Source organism: Haliotis asinina, chromosome 14, assembly GCF_037392515.1.
Source record: "Haliotis asinina isolate JCU_RB_2024 chromosome 14, JCU_Hal_asi_v2, whole genome shotgun sequence".
NCBI classification, from domain to species: Eukaryota; Metazoa; Mollusca; class Gastropoda; order Lepetellida; family Haliotidae; genus Haliotis; species Haliotis asinina.
This window is the reverse complement of record NC_090293.1, coordinates 52,399,461-52,422,238: the sequence shown is the minus strand read 5'-3', so window position 1 is coordinate 52,422,238 and position 22,778 is coordinate 52,399,461. Positions and strand designations below refer to the sequence as shown.

General features: G+C 40.3%; 1 protein-coding gene across 1 annotated transcript in view; it reads left to right on the top strand.

Moving 5' to 3' along the window:
- Positions 1-7,659: 7,659 nt before the first annotated feature.
- Positions 7,660-22,778, top strand: part of LOC137260884 (uncharacterized) — a 36,946-nt gene continuing 21,827 nt past the window's right edge. Inside the window, exons 1-6 of the mRNA XM_067798429.1 lie at positions 7,660-8,134; positions 13,042-13,161; positions 13,469-13,918; positions 14,799-14,912; positions 15,500-15,607; positions 16,084-16,524. Coding sequence (XP_067654530.1) covers positions 7,660-8,134; positions 13,042-13,161; positions 13,469-13,918; positions 14,799-14,912; positions 15,500-15,607; positions 16,084-16,524 — 1,708 coding nt within the window. The remainder of the gene's footprint in view (positions 8,135-13,041; positions 13,162-13,468; positions 13,919-14,798; positions 14,913-15,499; positions 15,608-16,083; positions 16,525-22,778) is intronic.

Sequence of the window (22,778 nt, the reverse complement as noted above, 5' to 3'; positions counted from 1 at the left end):
TAGACTTACTGATGATATGTAGCCGGTATTTCTTTGATGTAATGGAAACAGAAGTCCACACAGGAGGAAACAGATTCAAGGGTTATCCTATATTGTCTTTATGCACATTAGGCTGGGTATAAGTATGCCTGGGTTCGGAGTCCTGATGCAGATGTATTTTTCATTTTACTGCACCACGCAGAGCGTCTTCAAAACATTAATGTGATATTTGAGACTGGAAAGGACAACAAGAGGCGCTGTCTAGATATCACAGCTATAGCAAACACCCTGTCACCAATTTACCGCTCTTCTCTACTGAGCTTGCACGCGTTCACTGGGTGTGATAGCTCTAGCGCCTTCAAAGGCAAGGGTAAGGTAAACCCCATTAAAACTTTGACAAAAAACCTGCACTTTGAAGAGGCATTCAGTGAGTTAGGACAATGTGCAGACGTATCCAGCCATGTGATGGAAACACTTGAGGAATATACCTGTGCTTTGTATGGTGATACACGTGAGAAGCATGTTGATAATCTGCGGTACAAGAAATTGGCATTGGAAACAAGTCCACATTGAACCTGAAAATGAACTTCGAGATGGGTTCGCTACCTCCCTGTCAAAGCTGTTTGAAACAACATGTGAATCGAGTGAATTATCAGGTGTTGATATGGAAGCAAGCCTATATTCCAGATCCAGTTTTACCTGATCCCATGGATGGTCACGGATGGACATTCGAGAATGGTGTCATGCAGCCACAATGGACTGATGGAGACATCCTTCCTCAACAGTTGCTTGACATTTTAGAAGATACTGTCAGTGAATTAGGTGGAAATGATGATGATGATGATGATGATGATGATGATGGGAAGGAGAACCACAACTCTTCAGATGAAGAATACGTGTCTAGCGAGGAGAGTGACAGCTCTGATGATGAATGACTTTGACCATGTGACAGTTTGAAAACCTATTTTACGGTTTGAGATTTATCCCTTTATTTCACATTCAGTAGAAGTGAAAATTGGTTAAATAATGGAACATTAGCCTTTCTGTTTCGTTACAACATCATCATAGTTCACTACCTGGGGTGTTATAACGGTAAAATTCCCTATTTGGAACCAGAACATTGACATATAGGAGCAAGAGTAAGATTTTGTGATTTTGCTAAATTGTGTGACCTTTTGACCTCTGGTGACCTACTTGTCCGCCTGATTTGCATATATTATGTACCATGTGAAAGGGAATTCAAATACCAACATTATGAGTGGTGGTTTGTTACGGTGAATTCACAGGGCAAAAAGATATTGTTGCATTTGTTACCCCTCCCCCCAAAAAAATGGCGTATGAAAAACATGTGGGGTAGCATTAAAAATGCTCTCCATAGGTACCTCGGGAACCAGTTTATTAAATGTTAACATGCATTTTTTTGATGGAGAGACCCATGGCTACTAGAAAATACCCAAGAAGTAGAACTGTGTGGGGGGGCCGCATGTGGACCCCCTCCAGCCAATGGACTATATGCTACGGAGGATATGACCAGCATATGCTGCAGAGGATATGACCAGTATATGCTGCTGAGGATATGACCAGTATATGCTATGGAGGATATGACCAGCATATTCTGCTGAAGATATGACCAGCATATGCTGTTGAGGATATGACCACCATATGCTGCTGAGCATATGATATGACCAGCAAAGAGCAGCAGTTCCCGAAATGAATAAATAAATTGTTTTGTGTTGTAAACCAGAATCGTTATTTTTCAAGTTGAAGGAAATTTGAAGAGTTGGTTAAAACTAAAGTGTAGAAAATATGCCAAGTCTAGAAAACAGGAAGTTTAAGTAAGCGAATATGCTTTTACACCGCTTTTAGCAATGCCCAGTAGTGAATATGACTGCGTTGACATCAGAAGTGGGCTTCACATGTCGGGAATCAAACCGGGTGTTAGCAAATGCTTAAACCACTAGGCAGCCGTACTGCCCACAGAACGTTAAAAGTACCCGAACTAAATAAACACTACGATATTGTTAGAATCGTACAGGGGCCATGAGTCTTATTATTATTTGTAAAAGCATTTTGTGGCTTTATGAAATCATTCAGTTTGTGTGTTAAAGTTAATTTGTGAGACTTTAGCAGGATGCACCGGAGTATACTGCTTACAAAACTACTTCGAATCTCAGACAGGATTTAACCCCAAACGTACCACTTTTAAAATGTAATCTGAAACATAACATTTCTTATATTTTCATTGTTTTGGGCCATTGAAGCTGTGGCAAGTCACAGTTGTCAGTAGGGCGCACAATGTATGCCCATTATTTCGACTTTTAGTCGTTGGACCCACGAGTAGGTGACGTTGCTACGTCCATCGGTTTGGCACCATACTCTTAGAGCCTCCCATTCTCCCATACTCCCATTCTCGAAGGAACTCAGATGTACTTACTAAGAACTTTAATCCAGAACAGTTTTTCTTTCTCGAGTCACTAGTTACAAAACGACCAGGCAATTCCCTATGATAACAATGGACTCCTTAACCTTAGTTCATCATTGAAATACACAAAGAGTCCACTGTCTCCACTCCATCATCAAAGACATCTGGTTATATACACAGTGGTTTATGTAGACGCCAGACATGCTCTGTTGAGCAAAAGTCGCATACATTAATGATGATGGTGAGTCCTGACATAAATGTAATTTACAAAATAATAGCCGATCCCTGGTCGTCGGGGGCAAGCAGGTACAAAAGATATTGATTCTCGAAGACAAGCATGTAGAAAAGTTATCGGTTCCCTCCCGCTACTAGAACCTTAATTCAAAAACAAGAACTAGTACATATAGTTCCAATACTGATGGCAGATACAAAGAAAACAAAACAATTTCATGATTAAAAGGCGTTCGCAATTAAACTTGATTTGACAGTCAAAATGTCACATGGAACCTAAGAGAATATTTTTATGGTCTCATCATTCCAACAAAAGTCAAACCAGGGAGCTATGTACGCTATATGTACTTGCTGCTATAGCTACATTGTGTTCTGTGTCTCTTGCTGCTACAACTACATTGTCTTCTGTGTCTCTTGCTGCTACAACTACATTGTGTTTTGTGTTTCTTGCTGCTACAGCTACATTGTGTTCTGTGTCTCTTGCTGCTACAGCTATATTGTGTTCTGTGTCTCTTGCTGCTACAGCTATATTGTGTTCTGTGTCTCTGGCTGCTACAACTACATTGTGTTCTGTGTCTCTTGCTGCTACAACTACATTATGTTTTGTGTGTCGTGTTGCTATAACTACCTCTCTAGTTAATCCAACGACGTTGTGTCTCTGACTGCTACAGCTATATGGTGTTCTGCCTCTGTAGTCACTGTCTCTCGTGTTACTACATCTACATTGTGTTGTGTCTCTCTGGTCACTACAGCTGTATTGCGTCCTTCCTCTGGAGTCACTACATCTACATTGTGTTCTACCTCTCTAATTACTACAGCTACATTGTGTTCTGCCTCTGTAGTCACTACAGCTACGTTGTGTTTTGCTTCCCTTTGTGTCACGTCTCTTATGTCGCTAAGCTACATTGTGCCTTGTCTCCTACTACTACAGCTATATTATATTCTGTATCTGTACACCAAGAAATGTTTTACGCGGTACATTTTTTCCCAAAAGTTCCAAACATCGATCTGCATATTGTATTCCTTCACAACATATCTAACATTAAACTTTTACGCAACCTTAAATAGTGTATTGTCACTATAGAGCATGAACGATCGTGTCAAATATGCGAAGAACAAAGCTTTAAACATTTACGAATTGTTACGCCTGTGCAAACCACAGTCGTTGCAGTACTCGAGTTGTGAGGTCAATGTCACTGTCACTGTCGCCGTGCATGTTCTAATGTCATCCAGTGTTCTTGTTCTTACTTGAAACACTCTTCCTACAAAGTTTGAGTCAATCAAATATTGGTAACGCTGATCCGAGTAACTCTGTTTTAACTTTCAAGCGTTGATCTACAAATAGATAAGCTGAAAAGGCATGCATATATTCTCATAGAAAATAAAACATTTTGCAAAGTACCACCCCACACCACCCTATGGCCCTTTATATCAATATTATATCTTTACTTGTTTACTTGTTTAAACGATTATTCTGACACTGCGGGCGCACCGTACATTAATTTACACAGGCACTTCATTCGTCAATGTCATGTGGCTTCTTAAGACTAGGGGGCTGTGGGTAGCCCTGTGGTTAAAGCGTTCGCTCGTCACGCCGAAGATCCGGTTTCGATTCCCCATTTGGGTAAAAGGTGTGGAGTCCACATCTGGTGTGACCCACCTTCATATTGCTGGAGGATTGTTGAAAGCAGCGTAAAACCGTACTCACTCACTCTCAAAGTCAGAGTGCCTTACACATGGTTGTTTGTCTAACGGGGCCATGTCACTTAAAATCGGTCGGGTATAGAGCCACAAAAAGCGCAAAGCGACAAGATTTTGTGTCAAGCTCTATGTCAGTGGAACCTGGTGTCAAGAGGAAGAGGTTAACGTTGATTTCTCTGTTTTCAGGACTGATGGCCAAATAAACGGAATGTGCACGGAATATTTCGAAGCACGTAAAGTATGGCGGGGGTTCAGTGATGGCATGAGTCAAGTGAAAGAATTTGAATGGACAACGGTACAACACTGACATCCTAGACCGGGTGGTTGTACCACATTTCCATGACCATCCTCTGAACACGAGACCAGTCTTCTTCATGTAGAACATGTGGACACTTCAGTACAAACCCTTAATGTAATGGAATGAGTGAGTTTAGTTTAACGTCGCTTTTAGCAATATTCCAGGTATATCATGGCGTGGAACACTAGACATGGGCTTTGCATACCCTACCCATGTGGAAAATCGAACCTTTGTCTTCGGCAAACGCCTTAACCACTAGGCTACCCCATTGCCCCTTAATGTGTTGGAGCAACAATATAACACAGTACTAGCCATACCAGTCATGCATTTGGATGTTTGAACTGAACGAAAACATGTCATGGGACCAGAGACATCTTCGCGTTCACTACAAAACATCCACATGCACTTGTATGATGTTCTATATTTACTATATACCCTCTTATCTTGCACTAATACTTTTACTCAATTTAATAAATCATAACGTAGCAATAGAATCGGCATGGGTTCAATACGGAATCTGGGGTGCGATACGGAATTTGGCCACGTGATCCGTATTACACACATATTGTAAGGTTTATATGGGTGTATAATAAAACTGCATTTTACATGATGAATCTTTAATGGTAACACACTGATACTGTGTAAACCCTTTGGACGTAGCTATACTTTGCTCGCTGTGTATATACATTGTATTTTACATGATAACAGATTCGTATCATCACCATCGTATCTGACTGTTAAACCCAGTAGTGATGTAGTCTTCGTGGCCTTGCTACCATAAACGGGATCGTCAGTCGCCGTCACGTATCGTAAACGTGTCGTGTCGTAAACTCAAAGGACTATAGGTCTGTATTTACTCATGACCTCATGCAAAAAAGGTGGGACATCCATATAGGAAGAAATGATCTTCATAAGCTATACCTACTTGGGTTGTCAGTCAAGACGTGATGAAATAGTTTCACGACGATGTCGTATTGGCCTCAGCCGTTTTACTCATAACTGCCTGCTGAAAGCGTAGGGTGATGGACCACCCATGTGTGCCACCTGCAACAAGGTGTTCGCCTTGAAGCATATTTTGCTTGACGGTGTGGAGTTTTAAACTACAAGAAACTCCTATTATGTTTGCAAGAAACCTGTAAGATCTGTTTTCCCGCGTCATCGGGCACCTGATCGTAAATTTCCCAAGGGAAGTTGACCTGTATCACAAATTGTTGCTTCATAGGGAGAATAACGAATTGCTTGCTTTTGTATTTGATGCTATGACATCTTCTGTTTTTAAATGGTGGGGAAATGAGAATATATGTTTTTTCAAAACCAAAATTCTTTAATCTCGTCACTATATGGCCCGAATAATGTAACGTAGCATCCAACCCAACCCAACCTGTCAATATAAAATGTCCCGTAGGACAAGTATCACAAACCTCAGCCCTCGGCCTCCAGAAACCATTGGTCAATAACAGATGCACTGAGGTCGTTTCGGACGACATGCTCCACTTCTCGAACTACATAAACATCACACTCATAAATAGCAGGCCAGCTTCACCCTTCTTCCTATTTCCGAAGCCAAGCAATTTCTGTGTATGTCCTAAATGAATTTAAACTCGAATACCAAGTAATCTAAATTTTATTAATTCATAAGAATAGTTGTATTTATCTTTTTTCGCCCACCAGAGTTCTTATTTGTCGAGATGAGGAACACATGAAAGGTGGATAGCCTCAAGTTAGTAATGTCACCAGAAAATTGTGGATAGAAAATTGTAGCACACACACGCACACGCACACGCACACGCACGTACACACCATCTCCCATGCACCATGAGTATGTGTTTATAATTACTGATAATTACTAAGGGTGCATCTGCCATCATGGTGACACCCTTCACAATCGAACGCAAATAAATATAAGTCATATTCATAAGGCTTTAAGCACGTGTATTTAACGGAAAGGGAGGGCTGTGGCAACGTACGCTATGGATATACGGTTCCAAATGCTAACTGGTATCATATTTACTGAAAACATTAACTATAGAATTATCTAAAGATAAAAATTATTAAACCAAAGTTCAGTTAAAAGAATGTCGAGCTTTTTGTAAGGTGACGATGTACACAGAGTTGTCTATGCATGTCTTTGACACCTCTCGACACCACTGTGTTTCAATCGTTAAACCAAATATCGTAACTGCCACTGGGAATATTATCAACCAAATAGTAAAGAGATCATCTGTATCAACGAATTCAGCCCTGTCCAAGACGTGCCGTAGTGTGTTTTATCCTTACTTATTGATTCCTACCGACATTTAATAAAAACGTTATCTACAAGAATAAATGGTAGACACATGTGTTTTGTCAGTTGAACTTGGAATGTTTCTCGTTGTGTCCAGGCGGAATGCTTTCATTGCGTTCAGGAATAACGATCATGGAAAGATCTAGGGAAAAATGAAAACAAGAAGCAATTTTTATCTCAGTTGGATTTGCACTAAGAGGTATCTGAAGCGTATGTTTGTTGCCAAGGATACCATAAACATAGTTTTTTGAGCGTCTAACCATCAGCATAGCACATGCTCCAAAGTACGACTTTCAGGACGGTACTCTCCATGGTTACCGTTAATTTTTGATGATAAACTGACCACCTATCCACATCGGATGAAACCGGTCCTTGACCCCAACAGTAAATGATGTGTTAGGAATACACATATATCTATTGTCTCAGGCGATCGATGATTTCTATTAAAGAGAAAGGTTTCCCGTCAGGCGATGCTGGGAGGACGATCGAACGCGGAGATGATGTCACAATAAACACCACTTTGTGCAGACAGCTCAATGTGAACACCACGTGACCCGGAGTAATCAATATAGTCTTTGATTGACAGAGTTGATGCTTGTTCGTCTCAAACACCGTCTCTTAAGTTAAGTCTGTTAGAACATTAGACGGATTAATACTCGTTCAGTGATAATTGTTTGGCATCTACCATTTCCCATGGTGAGGAAAAAGTTAGTTGCGGGACTCCAGTTTTCAGGAAGTCCCACAATGGATACCTTGGTGTTGGTTCTTGTGGTGCTGCAGGGAAGTCAGATGGTTTCTGGACAAGATATCCCCAAGGCCATTGAATGTTTTTCTTCTTTGAACAAAGTTCTAAGTCTATATACAGACAAGATAGACCCCGTTGCTTGCAGATTTCCATCCAAGACTCGGAGCAGCTTCGTTCCTCCGTCTGTCGAAGACATCTTGAGTGGCAAAACTCTGACCGACGTCTCTGATAAGTTCACAAAAGGGTGTGACTCAAAAGAAGATGGGGTTGTCTCTCAACAGGAGATCAGAGAGTTAATGAGTGTTCAAACTGATTTGAATAGCTGGAATGTGATGACCTTGCTGGAGACAGCCGTGCAATGTGCTAAAGATGCCGGTCTGGCGGAGGAGGACATGAAGATGAAGACGTTGATGATGGCGTATGACAGTTTCATGGAGTTGCTGAACACCACGATTGCAGATATCACCAATGAAAGTGAGTCTAATTATTCGTGAAGGGTTTTTATGTGGGCACTTGTCCATCATTCATAATTACTGGGATTATCGGGTAGCCAAGAGGTTAAAGCGTTCGCTCCTCAGGTCGAAGACTCGGGTTCGATTCCACACATGTAAAGGCCACCTCTGGCGTTCTCCGTCCCGATACTGCTGGAATATTCCTAATCAATGGCGTCACTCACTTGAATACTTATCCGGCGCTCAGCTATCATTCATCCTTTGAACACTCCCACGCAATTTGAACTTCTTTACACAATACACATGTACTAAACAAGACAATGTTTGTATGTGACAATAGCAATGACAATACTTTATTATCCTTAGAGGAATTCTTTCTACGTCTGAAAATGATCACATAATTAAGTATTACAAGTGAGGTGAAGGTTAAGAAAACTCAAAGTTGAAGGTGAATACCTTCTAGAATGAAAGAACTGAACTCTTCTTGTGTTGGTATCGACGGCCTGAAGGTAATAAAATATATTAAACAAATAAGATACTAGCTAACTTGCTAACTAACTAGCTAACTTACTAGTCATAGATAGACATACGAATAAGGGCATGCATTTCACAAAGCTATCTGACTGCCACTATGTGGAGAGACATATTTCCAATTTCCATATATTAACACTTAGTCCGCCTTTAATAACGCTGATGAGAAACAATCTATAGTCCAGTGGAAATATGTAAACAGACCTCCACAACTGACGAACATTTCAGCCTGTCGTATAGTTCACCTTGAGAACCGTAGACGTTCGATATTGTAGATGGTCTTTGTTAGACAGCGTCCATGATCCCACTAGAAGCTTATACGTGTGAACGTGTTTGTTATGTGTGGATATAAGGCTTTCAGCATTCGTTGTCATGGTTCATTAGTTCCCTTTTCAAATGTGTTTCATTTATAAAATGATGTTTGGTGCATCGTGTGACTGATGCTGTGGATTAACAAACACTACCCTAAATGTATATAAAACTTTAGGATTACATGATAACATGCATCACAAAGAAGATACATATATATGTAATTAGTAATACTGCTGTATTTAGAATTCTTTTAGCAAATTTGATAGTGATCCCGTCAAACATCATGTTGTACTAACATTCAAAACATGGAAGGTCATGACTGTCCAATGTGCCCGTCCAAAGTAGTGTCAGAAGTAGAATGAGTCTAGTTTCATGCCGCCTCTAGCCATATTCCAGCCAAATCACCCCAGAGCACACCAGAAATGGGTTTCACGCATTGCACCTATACGGGAAATCGAACCCTGATCTTTGACGGGCGAACGCTTTAACAAATAGGCTACTCCAGTGCCCTCCGAAAATTAGACATTAAAACACCTGTTATAAATAACGATCAACGCGCTTGTACCTTTATACATTTAGATTGTCCTTGCGGACCTTTTGTGTGGGAAATTCGTTCGTCTCCTGTTCCAATTTCCGGTGGAGCCAAGGTGTTCTGAAATTACAATGTTCCACAATTCCGCAAGTCGGAAGTGATTAAATCTATCTAGTATCTGGAATTACGTGATGAAAACCTGGCACGTGAACTGGAGTGAATGAACATGGTTTTGCAATATCTGGGTTGAAGATACAGTTGAACTTAAGCAGACAACATTAAATATTTACTTGGACGCGCGATTGCTCGTCATCATTGAACTTAACGCGTCCACCCTGATTTCTCTCGAAGTATCACTTCAATTTTCGTTTCGTATCCTCTCTTTTTGTCACTTTCAAATGCACCCGTGTTAACAAATGAATCCGGGATTCGCTAGAAGAAGTTCTTGTTTTTATATAAACTAAGCTACCTTGCTAAATCCGTGCTACGCATTAACGATATTCATTTCTAACCAACAAACAAAAAACAAACGGAATAAAGTTTTAAAACATTCACGGTTACTATTTCAGTTATTCCTAGAAATGATTCAGCTATTTGAGGCATTATCTTTTAAGCGTGATTTCGTCCTTTGGTAACACCATCCGGTCCGTGTTGCATCTCTATTGATATACGTCGACATCAACCATACTATTTAGGAGTGAGTGTAGTTTTAAGACGTACTCACCGATTTACGACATCAACTATGTTAGTTTACGACATCAACTGTACTGATTTCCGACATCATCTGTTCTGATTTACACTAACTATAATATCCCGATTATATTAATCCGATCTCTTATCTCAGGGTGTCGTTTTAATCTATCTATACAATCAGTACACTTACCTCAAGATATTCTCGAAACCCTTCCTGAAAAGTCATATATTATCTGTGTGTGTTCCTTGACACCGACACCTTTCTACACCATATATGTCAAGTTGTCGTTCGATCTCTACTTTACATCGAAGGTATTCCACGCGAGTCCCTTGATACCTTCATCTGAACAGCACAGTGGTGTTTGTAATCTCACTTCGGCAGTTATAAACCATCATCTTACCTCTCAAGACTAAAAAATATTGCGTTTATCCATTTCTGTTTTCTTTACACATTTAATGATAAATCAGGACTTTCTGGAAATTTTAATTCTATGTCTCTTATTATATTAAATGGTAAACTAGTTCACACCGAAACTTCATTCATTCTGGGTTACGAGAAGTCTGTTTTACTTTTACAACAAACAAGAAAGGCTCTAATGTCAAGGAAAAGTGAACATATCTTTAGTTTTGAGCAACTCGACATCTCCGCATAATATGTTTGTGTATGACAATCTTTAACCTTTCATAAATGCATTTAAGAACCACTCAGTCTGACCTACATTGAACCTTCCCAAACAAGGCCATTACCAAAAGAAAAAAACCCAGATGTTTTTAAATTTAGAGCCCATATATTTCTGTCGACTGAATCTAACGTGACTACATATCGGAGGTTTGTCTTGAGACATACTAGTGAGTTTAAACCGGTATTTCCTACACCAAGTGAAATATCAACGAAAAGTTTATAACCTTTGAACAAACTCCTAAATCGAATTTTAAAAATTTTGCTTGAGAATGTTAGAGAAGCAACCATTCAATGACACCTCGAATACCTTAGCCATGTATAATAATACGTTTAATCTGAAGTAGGTCCTGTGCAGAGCGCTCAGCTCACAAATGAAGTGAAGCTACGTTCTTCGATAGGTGACCCTGTTTGGCAGCTTTACTCCTGAGAGATTCTAGGACTTAGGTCCTGCCCCACAACGAAACACATGTGATACGTATGGTCTCACCTTAGGCAAGTGAATTTGTTCAAAATTGCGTCTGTTAACCCAGCAGAACGTGGGTATCCAGGGGGACAACTCCTGTGACTAATAACCCACTAGCGCCTAAGATACAGCGTGAGTTATCCGGGGTAATCATGTGTTAGCGTTTTGAGCATGCGCGAGTGTGTGGAAAAGACGCGGTAGAATTGGTTATTATTAATGTAAGTTGAACATTATGACGACAGGAAACTAACTCACTATAAAGAAGAAATAAAGATTAAATCCAAATTCTTTAGTCGGTTATACAAACATAATTTAATTTCTTTTACGACAAGATAATCCAATTATCCAAGCGTATCATGTTCGTGACCGTAAATATCTGTGATGTCGAAATAACAGTATACAGACTAACAGTCTAGATATTAGCATATGTATAGCAATATACTCCAATGGAGAGATAAAGAGACTACAATGGCACATCGAAGAGCAGGACACCTGATTCCTTGACGTGATGACTTGCATGGCCGAATACTTTGTCAATTAAAGCTATAACTACAATATGAATTGCGTGTGGAAAATGGTACATGTATGACTGACAGCTGTATTGAAATGTATAACAGCATGTGGAATAAACGAAATGTCCTTAACAATGTTAACTCAAGACGATCAAAAGTATATCAAGAACATAATTGTTCTTTCCCAGAACGGAATCTTATTACATGTAGGTGACTCTGCAACAGTATGGCTTTCCGAGAAAAATCTAACCGAAATCTCCATTTGTAAATCATTGTCTCTACTCGCGATGTTAGATTCGTCATTTCAACTCGTAGCACCCGTTCTGAAATATTTTCTCTTTAAAATCACTTGATGTTAACTCAAAGGTATCTCTCTTCGTAAATCTCAAGTGACGCCATCTGTAGTTTGTCAAGTGGTTTAGTGGTTAATATATTTATGACCTGTTCTTGGAGACTCATCTGAATTTTGATCAATATTCTGTTTGTTTTCAATGTAATGCTAAGTTTAACCTTTTACGCCTAACACTGCGTGTTCTGTTCCCAATTCCAACTAAACCTCTGCAAATAACTCAGCTCTGCAGACACGCAAGCTCGTGTTTGTAATGATAGCATCTGATGTGGAATGGTCGATATTTTGTGTTGGTGTTAAAATGTTACCGTAAACAAATCTCCCACAATAATTTGGCCGTCAAATCACCTATGTCGTCCAGAGGCCGTTATGGTGACTTAAAGCCTTTGATTGACAAAGCATGAATTTTCAGTTTACAAGACATTCAAGGATGAACTCTTATATTATATTTTAACTTACAGACATTACACGCACTGTTTTGATGAACGTATTGTATTCTTGAGAGATTGAAGCTTTTCCTTGCTCCAATATTTCAACATTACCACAGCGGAGTTCACCATTAAACGACGTCACGCAGTATTCCTAGAAATGAATTCATCAGCTTGAGGAGCTTTCGTTTTAGCAAGAAGATTACTGTGCCAAGCATTAGCATACTAGAACAGTATCGGGAATGCCAAACAAAAAATAGTAACTTAAATCTCGAAGTCCAACACCTCGAACTATTGTGTTAATGTGATCTTAGCAGAATCACTGTCGACACTGTGGAGTAATTTCGGGATCCTTCATTACTTGTTATGATCATTAGGACGTCGAGTTTACTTTCCTTACGGGTAAATTTAAACATATATTTTTCAGGTCCTGGTGGGGCGATCTGCAGTGACAACAGTGAGTGTGGGAAAGGCAACTGCACCCTCCTCAAGTGCGTGTGCGACGATGACTACACCGGCAGACGTTGCAACATCGCGAAGTACCAGAGTACGTATACTTTGTTTAACCCCAGATACCATCAATACAAGTGCATAATATCCACTAGCAGTGGAAAGTTACTCACTCACTCTGACCATACTGGGGTGGGTACCTCATGGGTACAGTATGTGGTCTCCCCGACGTGATATTGCTGAAATATTGCTTAAGGCGACATAAAACCAAACTCACTCACTCTGACTGTACCAGTGTGACAGGGGATGTCTAATATTCATACTCCACTCCACTCCACAAGCAGTCAATTTTGTCACATTTTCCAGCGCAGCCAGAGAATACATATCATCCTTTTCCTTTCCAGCGACAGCTGCCCAGCCACCCCTGACCGACACCGAAGCCGCCGTTCTTGATGGATGCGTTACAGGTCTGAAAAACATGATTCGAAATCAGCTGACCATCCTCAACCCAATCATCTGCAGATTCAAACTTAAACTGAAAGATGAGAAAGTGTACAGTGCAATTAGACTTCTTGACAGCAAAGAAGCGTCTACTATGGATTTTAGTGATGCCACGAATGCAGATTGTGGGGGGTTGACAACGACTGACACTCTTGATGAAGCCAAAACTAAGATAGCCTCCGTGACCGAGGCCTTCAAGAACGACTTCTTCATTGCACTGGAGACTGCTAAGGTATGCGTGGAGACCAGTGGTGCCTTTAGATATCCTGTTGACGTTGCTGAAGAAATGAAGAAGTTCTTGTCTCGTCTCGCCTTCAGAATACATGACCTTGCCGATGAACTATTAGATAAAGGTAATTGTTTAAACTCTATATTCGTTCTCTCAATTTTACATTCCAATACAGTATATTGTCAAAGTTGACTTGCAGAAGCTGTATCTTTGCAAGAAAGATACACTCCTGCAGATCGTGAAAAGGACAGTTTACACTTAGTCCGTAAAATAACACGAATGCTTAATACATTCCAGGAAAGAGTTAGACCAAAGAGGTAAAGTCAATAACCGTGGCCCTCTTGGCTACCGTGCGTGAGAATTCGTAGTTTCGAAACAAAGTCGACTCATTATGTCAATTTTGGAACAAAATACTGAGATATTTCCAAAATGTATAATGTGTTAATTGTGGTTTGTCAATGTCATTGTACAGTTATGACTGTGGCGTAATCATCACAAAAATGTCAGCAAAAATCCAGAAACTCAAGGAGTGACTATAGATACTAATAGTAGTCATTTCGCCAGACCAGGGAGGCTACTGCAGGAACGACACAGACTGCTTTGCTGGGTGGTGTAACGGTACCAACATGTGCACGTGCTACAGTGACACCTGGGGGAGGCGATGTCGCAATGGAACATTCGACGTTTACGGTAATAGTTCTAAATACAAATACACTGAAACATAACTACAATAACTGACGGATAGATAAGTTAGTTGCATGAATCTGGTATACTGGCCCTGTTGTAAATACCATCTGTTATTGAAAATGCCTCCGAGTAGTTGTTTTGTTTTGATTTTTTGTTAAGTTTAATGCTATTGTTTAATGATACAACGTCCAATGCCAGTCACCTTCGGCAATTATACAATCTACGTTTGTTAATACTGTTTTAATTGTTTTGTCATATACGATGGAGAATTGGTGACACGGTTGACGTTTGATTAATGGGTTTCCCATCATTGGCAGCAATGTGCGACAAGTGCCACAACGGAGCTTCATGTGTCTTCAAGAACGGAACGTTCAGTGGCTGCATGTGTTCCTACCCCTGGACAGGCGCCATGTGCAACATGTACATGCGGAGTAAGTATGTGGGGATCACCCTTTGAGACGTAGGGCTAGGGAGAATTCTCTCATATGGTTAGGAATCCAAAACCTTTTTTTCACGATACTAATTATTCATAGGTACTGAATGTAACTTTCTCAGTGCATATTACGCCTGGGACATCAATGAGCTTGCCAAATTAACCCATGCGGGGATTAAAACATAATTTTAAAACGTCAGTATAAAAGAGACCCAGTGTTCATCAGAAACAAATTTCTTTTGTGTAAAGTGAAAAATAACTTTAAAGGACACAGGCCATTCGGATGACAAGCCAACATGCCGACAACTACGAGTTCTTTTTCCTTTCACCTCATTATGCTTTCGCATGATCTAAACGTTTATATTGCCCCAAAACAACTCAGCCTAAACGTGAAAGATAATTTATTTACGTCTAGCACAGACTAGTCCAAGAATCCGACATAGATGACATTAGATTTTAGAGAGAAACAGTTTTAAAATACAATCACTAAGACTTCTACAAATCTGTAGCACATCATAGCTTTTAAGTTTGCATCGAAATTTAATGTTGTTTACAAGTTTGTTAAGATGTTGGCTTTCTGTTCAGGTCCAAGTAATTGCAGCAAGTGTCTAAATGGAGGTTCGTGTTTGTTTGACTCCGAAACCTGTTACTGCATGCCGGGTTTCATGGGACGCTTCTGTGAATTTGATATAGGTAAGATTATATTCCTCACTCGGTTTCATCCTGGTACTGGTAATTAGCATCTACCGAAGTATTTTTCGAGCTGTGAATGTGGCAGTTTATCATTGAGTCCCCAAATGCACAAACCGAATATGGTTGTCTTGGTAGACCGGGTGGTGTGCTGCTTTGTTGGAGCTAACGTCAGACGGTATATTGCGTTACAAGAAGATTACTGGGCATTCAAATATCTGACACCATTCTTGGTTTAGAAATAGCCACGTCCAGAGGAAGTTGGTAGCATTAGTTACAAATACACTAAAGTGGTTATGTTGGCGTCTCACAGCTTCACAGTTCCCCTGTGCTGGTGGAAGTGGTGGGTAATCTCGGTGATACAGATTTGAGTTGTTGTATAAATGAGCAGTTTACAATCCCTGCATACCCAACCCCTAGCCATTTCCCTCTCCCACGCAAGGATAACTTTTGACAAGGATGTTTGTTTTCATCCCCAGTTGGACTGTTAGCAAACCTGACATCAGCTGATATCGACGCTGCCGAGAAATGCCTGCAGCCATTTACAGGACAGGTACAGACACTGTTGGACATCATAAACAACATCATCTGCCAGACTTCATTCAATGGGAAAGGCATGAAAGCGTACAGGATTCCCAGTGTGAAAGACATCGTGTCAGCGTTGGCGGCGGGGGTGAGGATGCAAGGGGTACTCACGAAGGACTGTGTCAGGGCCAACGCCACACTCACCCCTGAAGATCAGAAGACTAAGTTGATGAGAGCATTCCAGGCCTTGAACGCCACTCTACATTCTGACTCGTTCTCCAGTGCTATGAAATGTATAAACGAATCTTTTAGTGAGCGAAAGGTTATGAAAATCCTGAGGCATTTGTATTCTGACATCATCAATATGACGGCAGAGGCAGGAAGCAGCTTACATCGTAAGTATGGCTTCTAATGTATTCTCAAGGGCAACAGTAGGGGTGGCTCCTGTGTCTAATTTACAACTTACATTTCTTGTCGTTTCTTTGGGTCTCAGTGGTTAAAGTATTTGGTTGTCACACTGAAGATCCAGGTTCGATTTTCATCTGGGTATAATGCGTAATGTTTTCGTCCCCGCAGTGATATTGCTGGAATATTGCTAAACGCGGCGTAAAACTCAATTTCCTCCCTCTTGGGTTTCACTTACGGTTTCGGAAATGCATCATTTTGGTCTCTCCACCACATTCACTATCTGAACACACATTCCTTTAAGTAGAACACTGTACAAAGCACTCTCACGCACTGAAGCACTCTCACGCACTGAATCACGGCCGGCCTGGCAGATTCTGATTATATCATTATTTATTCACAAATAGATCGTTTCATCTCAACTATTCACGTAAACTGTTTTTGTCGTTTTAATTTAATGTTTGCTTGCTCTGTGTGTGTGTGTGTGTGTGTGAGAGAGAGAGAGAGAGAGAGAGAGAGAAAAGAGAGAGAGAGCACACACATACACACAGAGAGAGAGAGAAAGAGAAAGGTCACTTGTATCACAACAGATAGGTTGATACACGTTTCATGTGTGTGTGTGTGGTGAGAGAGAGAGAGAGAGAGAGAGAGAGAGAGAGAGAGAGAGAGAGAGGTCACTTGTATCACAACAGATAAAGTTGATAGACGTTTCATGTGTGTGTGTGTGTGTGTGTGTATGTGTGTGTGGTGAGAGAGAGAGAGAGAGAGAGAGAGAGGTCACTTGTATCACAACAGATAAAGTTGATAGACGTTTCATGTGTGTGTGTGTGTGTGTGTGTGTGTGTGTGTGTGTGTGTATGTGTGTGTGTATTTAACGATTACTCATATCACAGCTGACTCGTGTGGATGGGCGTCTGTAAATATCTATGAGCCAGTCACAGACAAAAATTTCCTGTACATGCACAATCAATCGATCACAACTTCCTTTAAGCGCCAAGTCATCTGGAACACTGTACGTTGTTAAGGTCAGAGCGACACATTATCACGTGAACAGACACACGCGGAATACGGGTCTTTCCCTCTGCACAAGTAACATTTCCTGTATATATATTTGCTCATATTTTATATTGTGTGAACAAAACACGTGTCAGCTGGCATGTCACTGCATGTCACAGTATGTCACAGCATGTCACAGTATGTCAGTGTGAAAACTAAAGAAGCAGTCTGTCAAAATATGGCATCGGTATTACCAAACTGTGGTTCGACTCTCAGACATACCCATGTACTGTTCTGTATTCCAATGTTTAATGCCATCTGTACAAAGAGACAGACAGAGATGTTGCTGGATGCTACAGCTGGCTGAACAACGAACCCCAATCCTTGTGCCTCCTTCACGGTTATTTCGAATTGACAGGAATGAAAGAGAATCAACCAGAAAAATAATAATTCCAAAATTCGAACTGCATTTGGAAGACAATGCCAAAATAAACAATATTTTAAGGTTTGTGAGAATGCGACTCTCAAATGCTATCTGACGTTTAGGTGAAAAGCGGTCACGTTTTTATGCGATTCGGCGGTGTTCTGAAGACGTCATTGCTCGTTTAAAGAGCATTCGGGACGTTCTGACTGTATTCTGAGTGTATTTGAGGTTAGGGCAGGGGCGGGTGGGAAGAATGGATTCGAGTACCCGTATGTACTTACCCGGATCCGGACCGTGTACCCGGAAATGTTAGGAGTACATAGCTTCTGTCAGCTTTCTGAATTCAGTGTCAATCACGGTTTGGCAGAGATTATTATAGAAAACTTGAAAGCATGGCAATGAGACATCAAAACGTTGATCTTCGGCTATGTGTTTTACGTATGATTATAACGGTTACCTAGATTGCTGTCTGACTATATATTACTTATATTGCTATCTAACTATATATTACTTATATTGCTATCTAACCATATATTACTTATATTGCTATCTAACTATATATTACTTATATTGCTACTTAAACACAGAACATTTGCTAAAACACACAACTTTGTTACAGTGAATTGACTACTCACTACACATGCGTAGATAAATTACCTTCGTTAATAACGTGCATAAACCAGACAATACCAAAATGTGTGTTACGTCACTAATGAAGGAGACTAGTTATTAATTCAGGTAGTAGACACTGCGTTCATATGTGGTATTCTAGCGGAACCTATAATGTTTTACATTCCGACTTTATTTAAACGTATATAGAACAATATTTGATTGATGTATTTGTTAAGCAATATAGCAAAATGCTTCGCGCATCAGGGAAGACTGGTCGTTTTGCCCTGTTGCACAACTCATTTGCATTTCAGTTTGCCTATCACACATTACAGTGTCCAAACCATTACAGAGTGAACAACTCCTTGGCCTTATGTGAAATATTTATAGTGATTTCATTTTGATAAATGTCGCATTGAAATGCTTTTGTTTGAATGTAGGGATAAAGAAATTATCTGATGCATGTATTCACCTTTAACAGAACTATTGTTAATTCTATGTTCTAAATTTGTATCCAAGCGACCATTGCATATCTTCTTTGGAATAACTGTATGTTGGTTATCATTTGTTAATGTGTAGTAGCTGCAGGGATTATATGTGGGTTACGAGAGTTGTGCTTCTGTTTCTGATAATCTTTCTTCTCATGTAATGATAATCAATAGAACATTGCATTTACAAATCAGAATGTGCTTTTGTCAATACCAGCATACGTTTATTAAAAATGTTTATTCATTAGTGTTACTTGATATTCCCAACACATGCAACCATTAATCTCTTTTATAGTCAATGTATTCCGGTCTGTAAAGCTGTTTCATGAAATTTAATCTGTTTTTGTCGAAAAACTTGTCATGAACTAACCCGATAAACAATGAACACAGTTACACAATGTACTGAACAGGTTATGTTTAGGGCGTGTTTAAGTGAAAGATATTTGTGCATTGAAGTTTTGCTGCTTCCACAATACACAACATGGCTCCATAGAGTCGTCATATGGCTCTCTTGCCATTTGCATTAAGCTCGAAATGAGCCCAAACAGTCAACATAGCACGAGAGTCGTCCATATTGCCCTACATATTGCCCATATTGCCATATATTGTCACTGCAAAGTTCTCGACCTTTCCGGGTCCTCATTTTCTTGAAATAGGACTCGATTCCAGCTGTACCTGACCCGGACTCGAGTACCCGAGTATCCGTCCCAGCCCTATTTGAGGTACATTCTGCATATAGTATCCCTGGTTTATGTAATATGGAACACTGTATCGGACATTCTCGCGATTTCGCGTTTTCGCGATCTCGTCCTTTGGAAATGCGCTAAAAATGCCAAAAGTGCGAGATTGCGAGATCGCGCGAATGTCCCTCACAGTATTCCATAATGTAAATACGCAATACGCTGAATAAAGATAGATTAATGCGTGTGAGCTGTCCTCCCGCGATCAATCATAGGTAAGATAAGATAAGATAAGATAAGATAAGATAAGATAAGATAAGACGACATTCTATTTACGTGTCACGCGGTATACATACGGACATGTCATGACACTGATAAGACAGTTTAACATATACACCACCCAGCTAGTTGACATATGAGACACGTGGTATCTTGGAAATTGTAGAATAATAATATAAAGGCACCAACCAGTTGACCTAAATGCAACTTATGTAATATGCCAGAATGTGACTCTTGTTGAGATGGTGTTCTATCATGGCTGCCCCATTCAAGAACTTATTTAATAAATAATAATCGTTAATAAATTTCGGAGACTATTTCCAAATTTCCATAATACTGATGCCCGATACTTTACCCCGTGCCAAATGTTCTCCCGTTTGTTCAGAGAAGTACTTTACCCGTCTTTGCATGAGTTTGTGATCGTGTCCCCGGATTAGAAAAACCCTTGTATCATTACAGCGATCTTATTTCCCCACATACACATGCTGGTGAAGAAGTCAGAATGCTACAAAATAATATTCTTTGGGCTTGGATCTGTTGTTTTTTGTTATCTTCTTCTTGTACACAGTGCACATAAAAGCGGTCCATCGTATCATGGCGTACTCTGACGGAACGTTGAAAAACGTACACATGTCGTACAGTAGTACATCTACAAAGCACATAGTTACAAACAAAACTAAACTTGCGAAACTGTTGGCATTAGGAACCGTCAACACTAACCGCAAGTCGCCATTCGTTTGGCTTGTGTGTTAATGTTCTGAATTCAATGCAGCTTCAGGTTCCACTGATAGCCGTTCAGGTGTTGGTATTGATGTGTTATTGCCGTATCCCTCACGATCTACCAAACACTGCTGTGGTCGCTATAACCTGCCAGCCGAGGTTCTTTGTTGACTCATCGCTTTGAGTTCTGATGGGGTCAAGATACCGTTATAACAGTATACTGGTCAGGAATTCATCCATTTGCATTCAGTTTGGCTTTTTCAAAGCGTTCAGGTGTCTGATGGTAGTATAACTGAGTCCCTACAGAAATGTGGTAGAGGTGTTTGTGCACGTGCGTGTGTGTGTTATAGGTGTATATCTGGGCATGGTGTGTGTGTGTGTGTGTGTGTGTGTTGGGGGAGGTGTTTGTGTGAGGTACAGGTGTGTGTGTGTCTTAAAAATTAAAACGATACATGAAAAGTGCATGCAGTAAATACTTTCCACGAAATGCAGGTACAGCGTGTTGGAGATAAAAGTAGAGGCATCGACTATAAAAGGCCAATTCATCAGTTCATGACGAACTGTACGACGCACTCGAACATAAACAATGCCACGATTGAATGCTACTGACTGAAATATCGCCATTGGACGTTTGGAAGCAGGAAGTCCTGGTCTGACGTTGCAAGACCCTTCAACGTCCACCATATCTCGATTATGGCATCGATATACCCGCATCAATTCGAGACATGATGGTTCCCAGACGTGGAAGACCAGGAGTGACCAACACTGATCTGGAACGATTCATCCGGGTGTTTCATCTACGCACTCATATGCTGCAGCTTGGTCGAATGGTCTTTGCCTGGTCTTCAAAGACACCAAATCGTCAATCATTAGGCATCTTATATCAGTACAGTCATACAATATCAGCCATATCACCAGATTATTTTCTTACAATATTCGCCATATTAGATCGGTATTAATCAATATTAATCATATCACACCAATACAACCATAAATTATCAGCCATATTAGATCAGTACAGCCATACAGTATTAGTCGTTGTATATCATTACAGTCAAACAAGTCAAGGCACTCGTCTGTTATATACACGTATGTCACATTACATTATCCATCTGCGTCAGTTATACAATAGCAGCCATTCACTATAGTTCTCATTACATTATCATTTCCTTGTCTGTTTATATCCAGCATGTGGACACTTTATTCGCGTGTAACTAGCCATTTTTTTCCGTACGTGATCTAATAAAGCAAATGTTTCTTTTCTCCACCAAACCAAATGACCTGCTTCACCAGAAGAACTGAACCTTGCTATGAATGACTTACAGTGTTTATTATGTCGATTTACTTTGAAACGTACAATAGGTGTTTGGACGTTACTATAGAAGTACATGTAAACAAAGGGTTGCTATTTGAGAGCTGTCCAACGACATAACATTAGATAGAGATGCGCGGTGGCTGCAAGAATCATCGTTAATCAATATCTTCATGCTACATTGCTCGCTTTAAGGTGGAAAGTTCACCTAAAAGGACATTTAAGTGACACAACCTCATGGATACTGTATCTTGTATTTAGCTGAAAAAGCGAGTTTTACTTTCTTGAATTAAAAAAATTGTACTTTACTGTTCTCATCTATATGCTGGTGTGCGCGCTCACACTCGCAGGCACAAAAAAACCAAAACCCAAACCAAACCAACACAGACGGACGAACGCGAGTGCGCACGCACGAACGCACACGCGCGCACACCTCACCACACACACACACACACACACTTGTCGACTTAAGGTGTCCCCGTTGATATATGGGGTTGATATATAGGGCATTACACGCGGTGGGACAAGCCCATTGAATGACTGCCACTGACGCACTCGCTCACCGACTCACTCACTCACTCACTCACTCACTCACTCATTCACTTACATCCATACATAGGTGGAAATGACATTTGTTTCTGTGGAAACTGCGTTGGTAGCCGTGTCGTAATTAACAACTTTCATCTGCTAAATGAACTTTTGACCTGTTATGAGGTGGTAGCGGTGTAAGATGTGG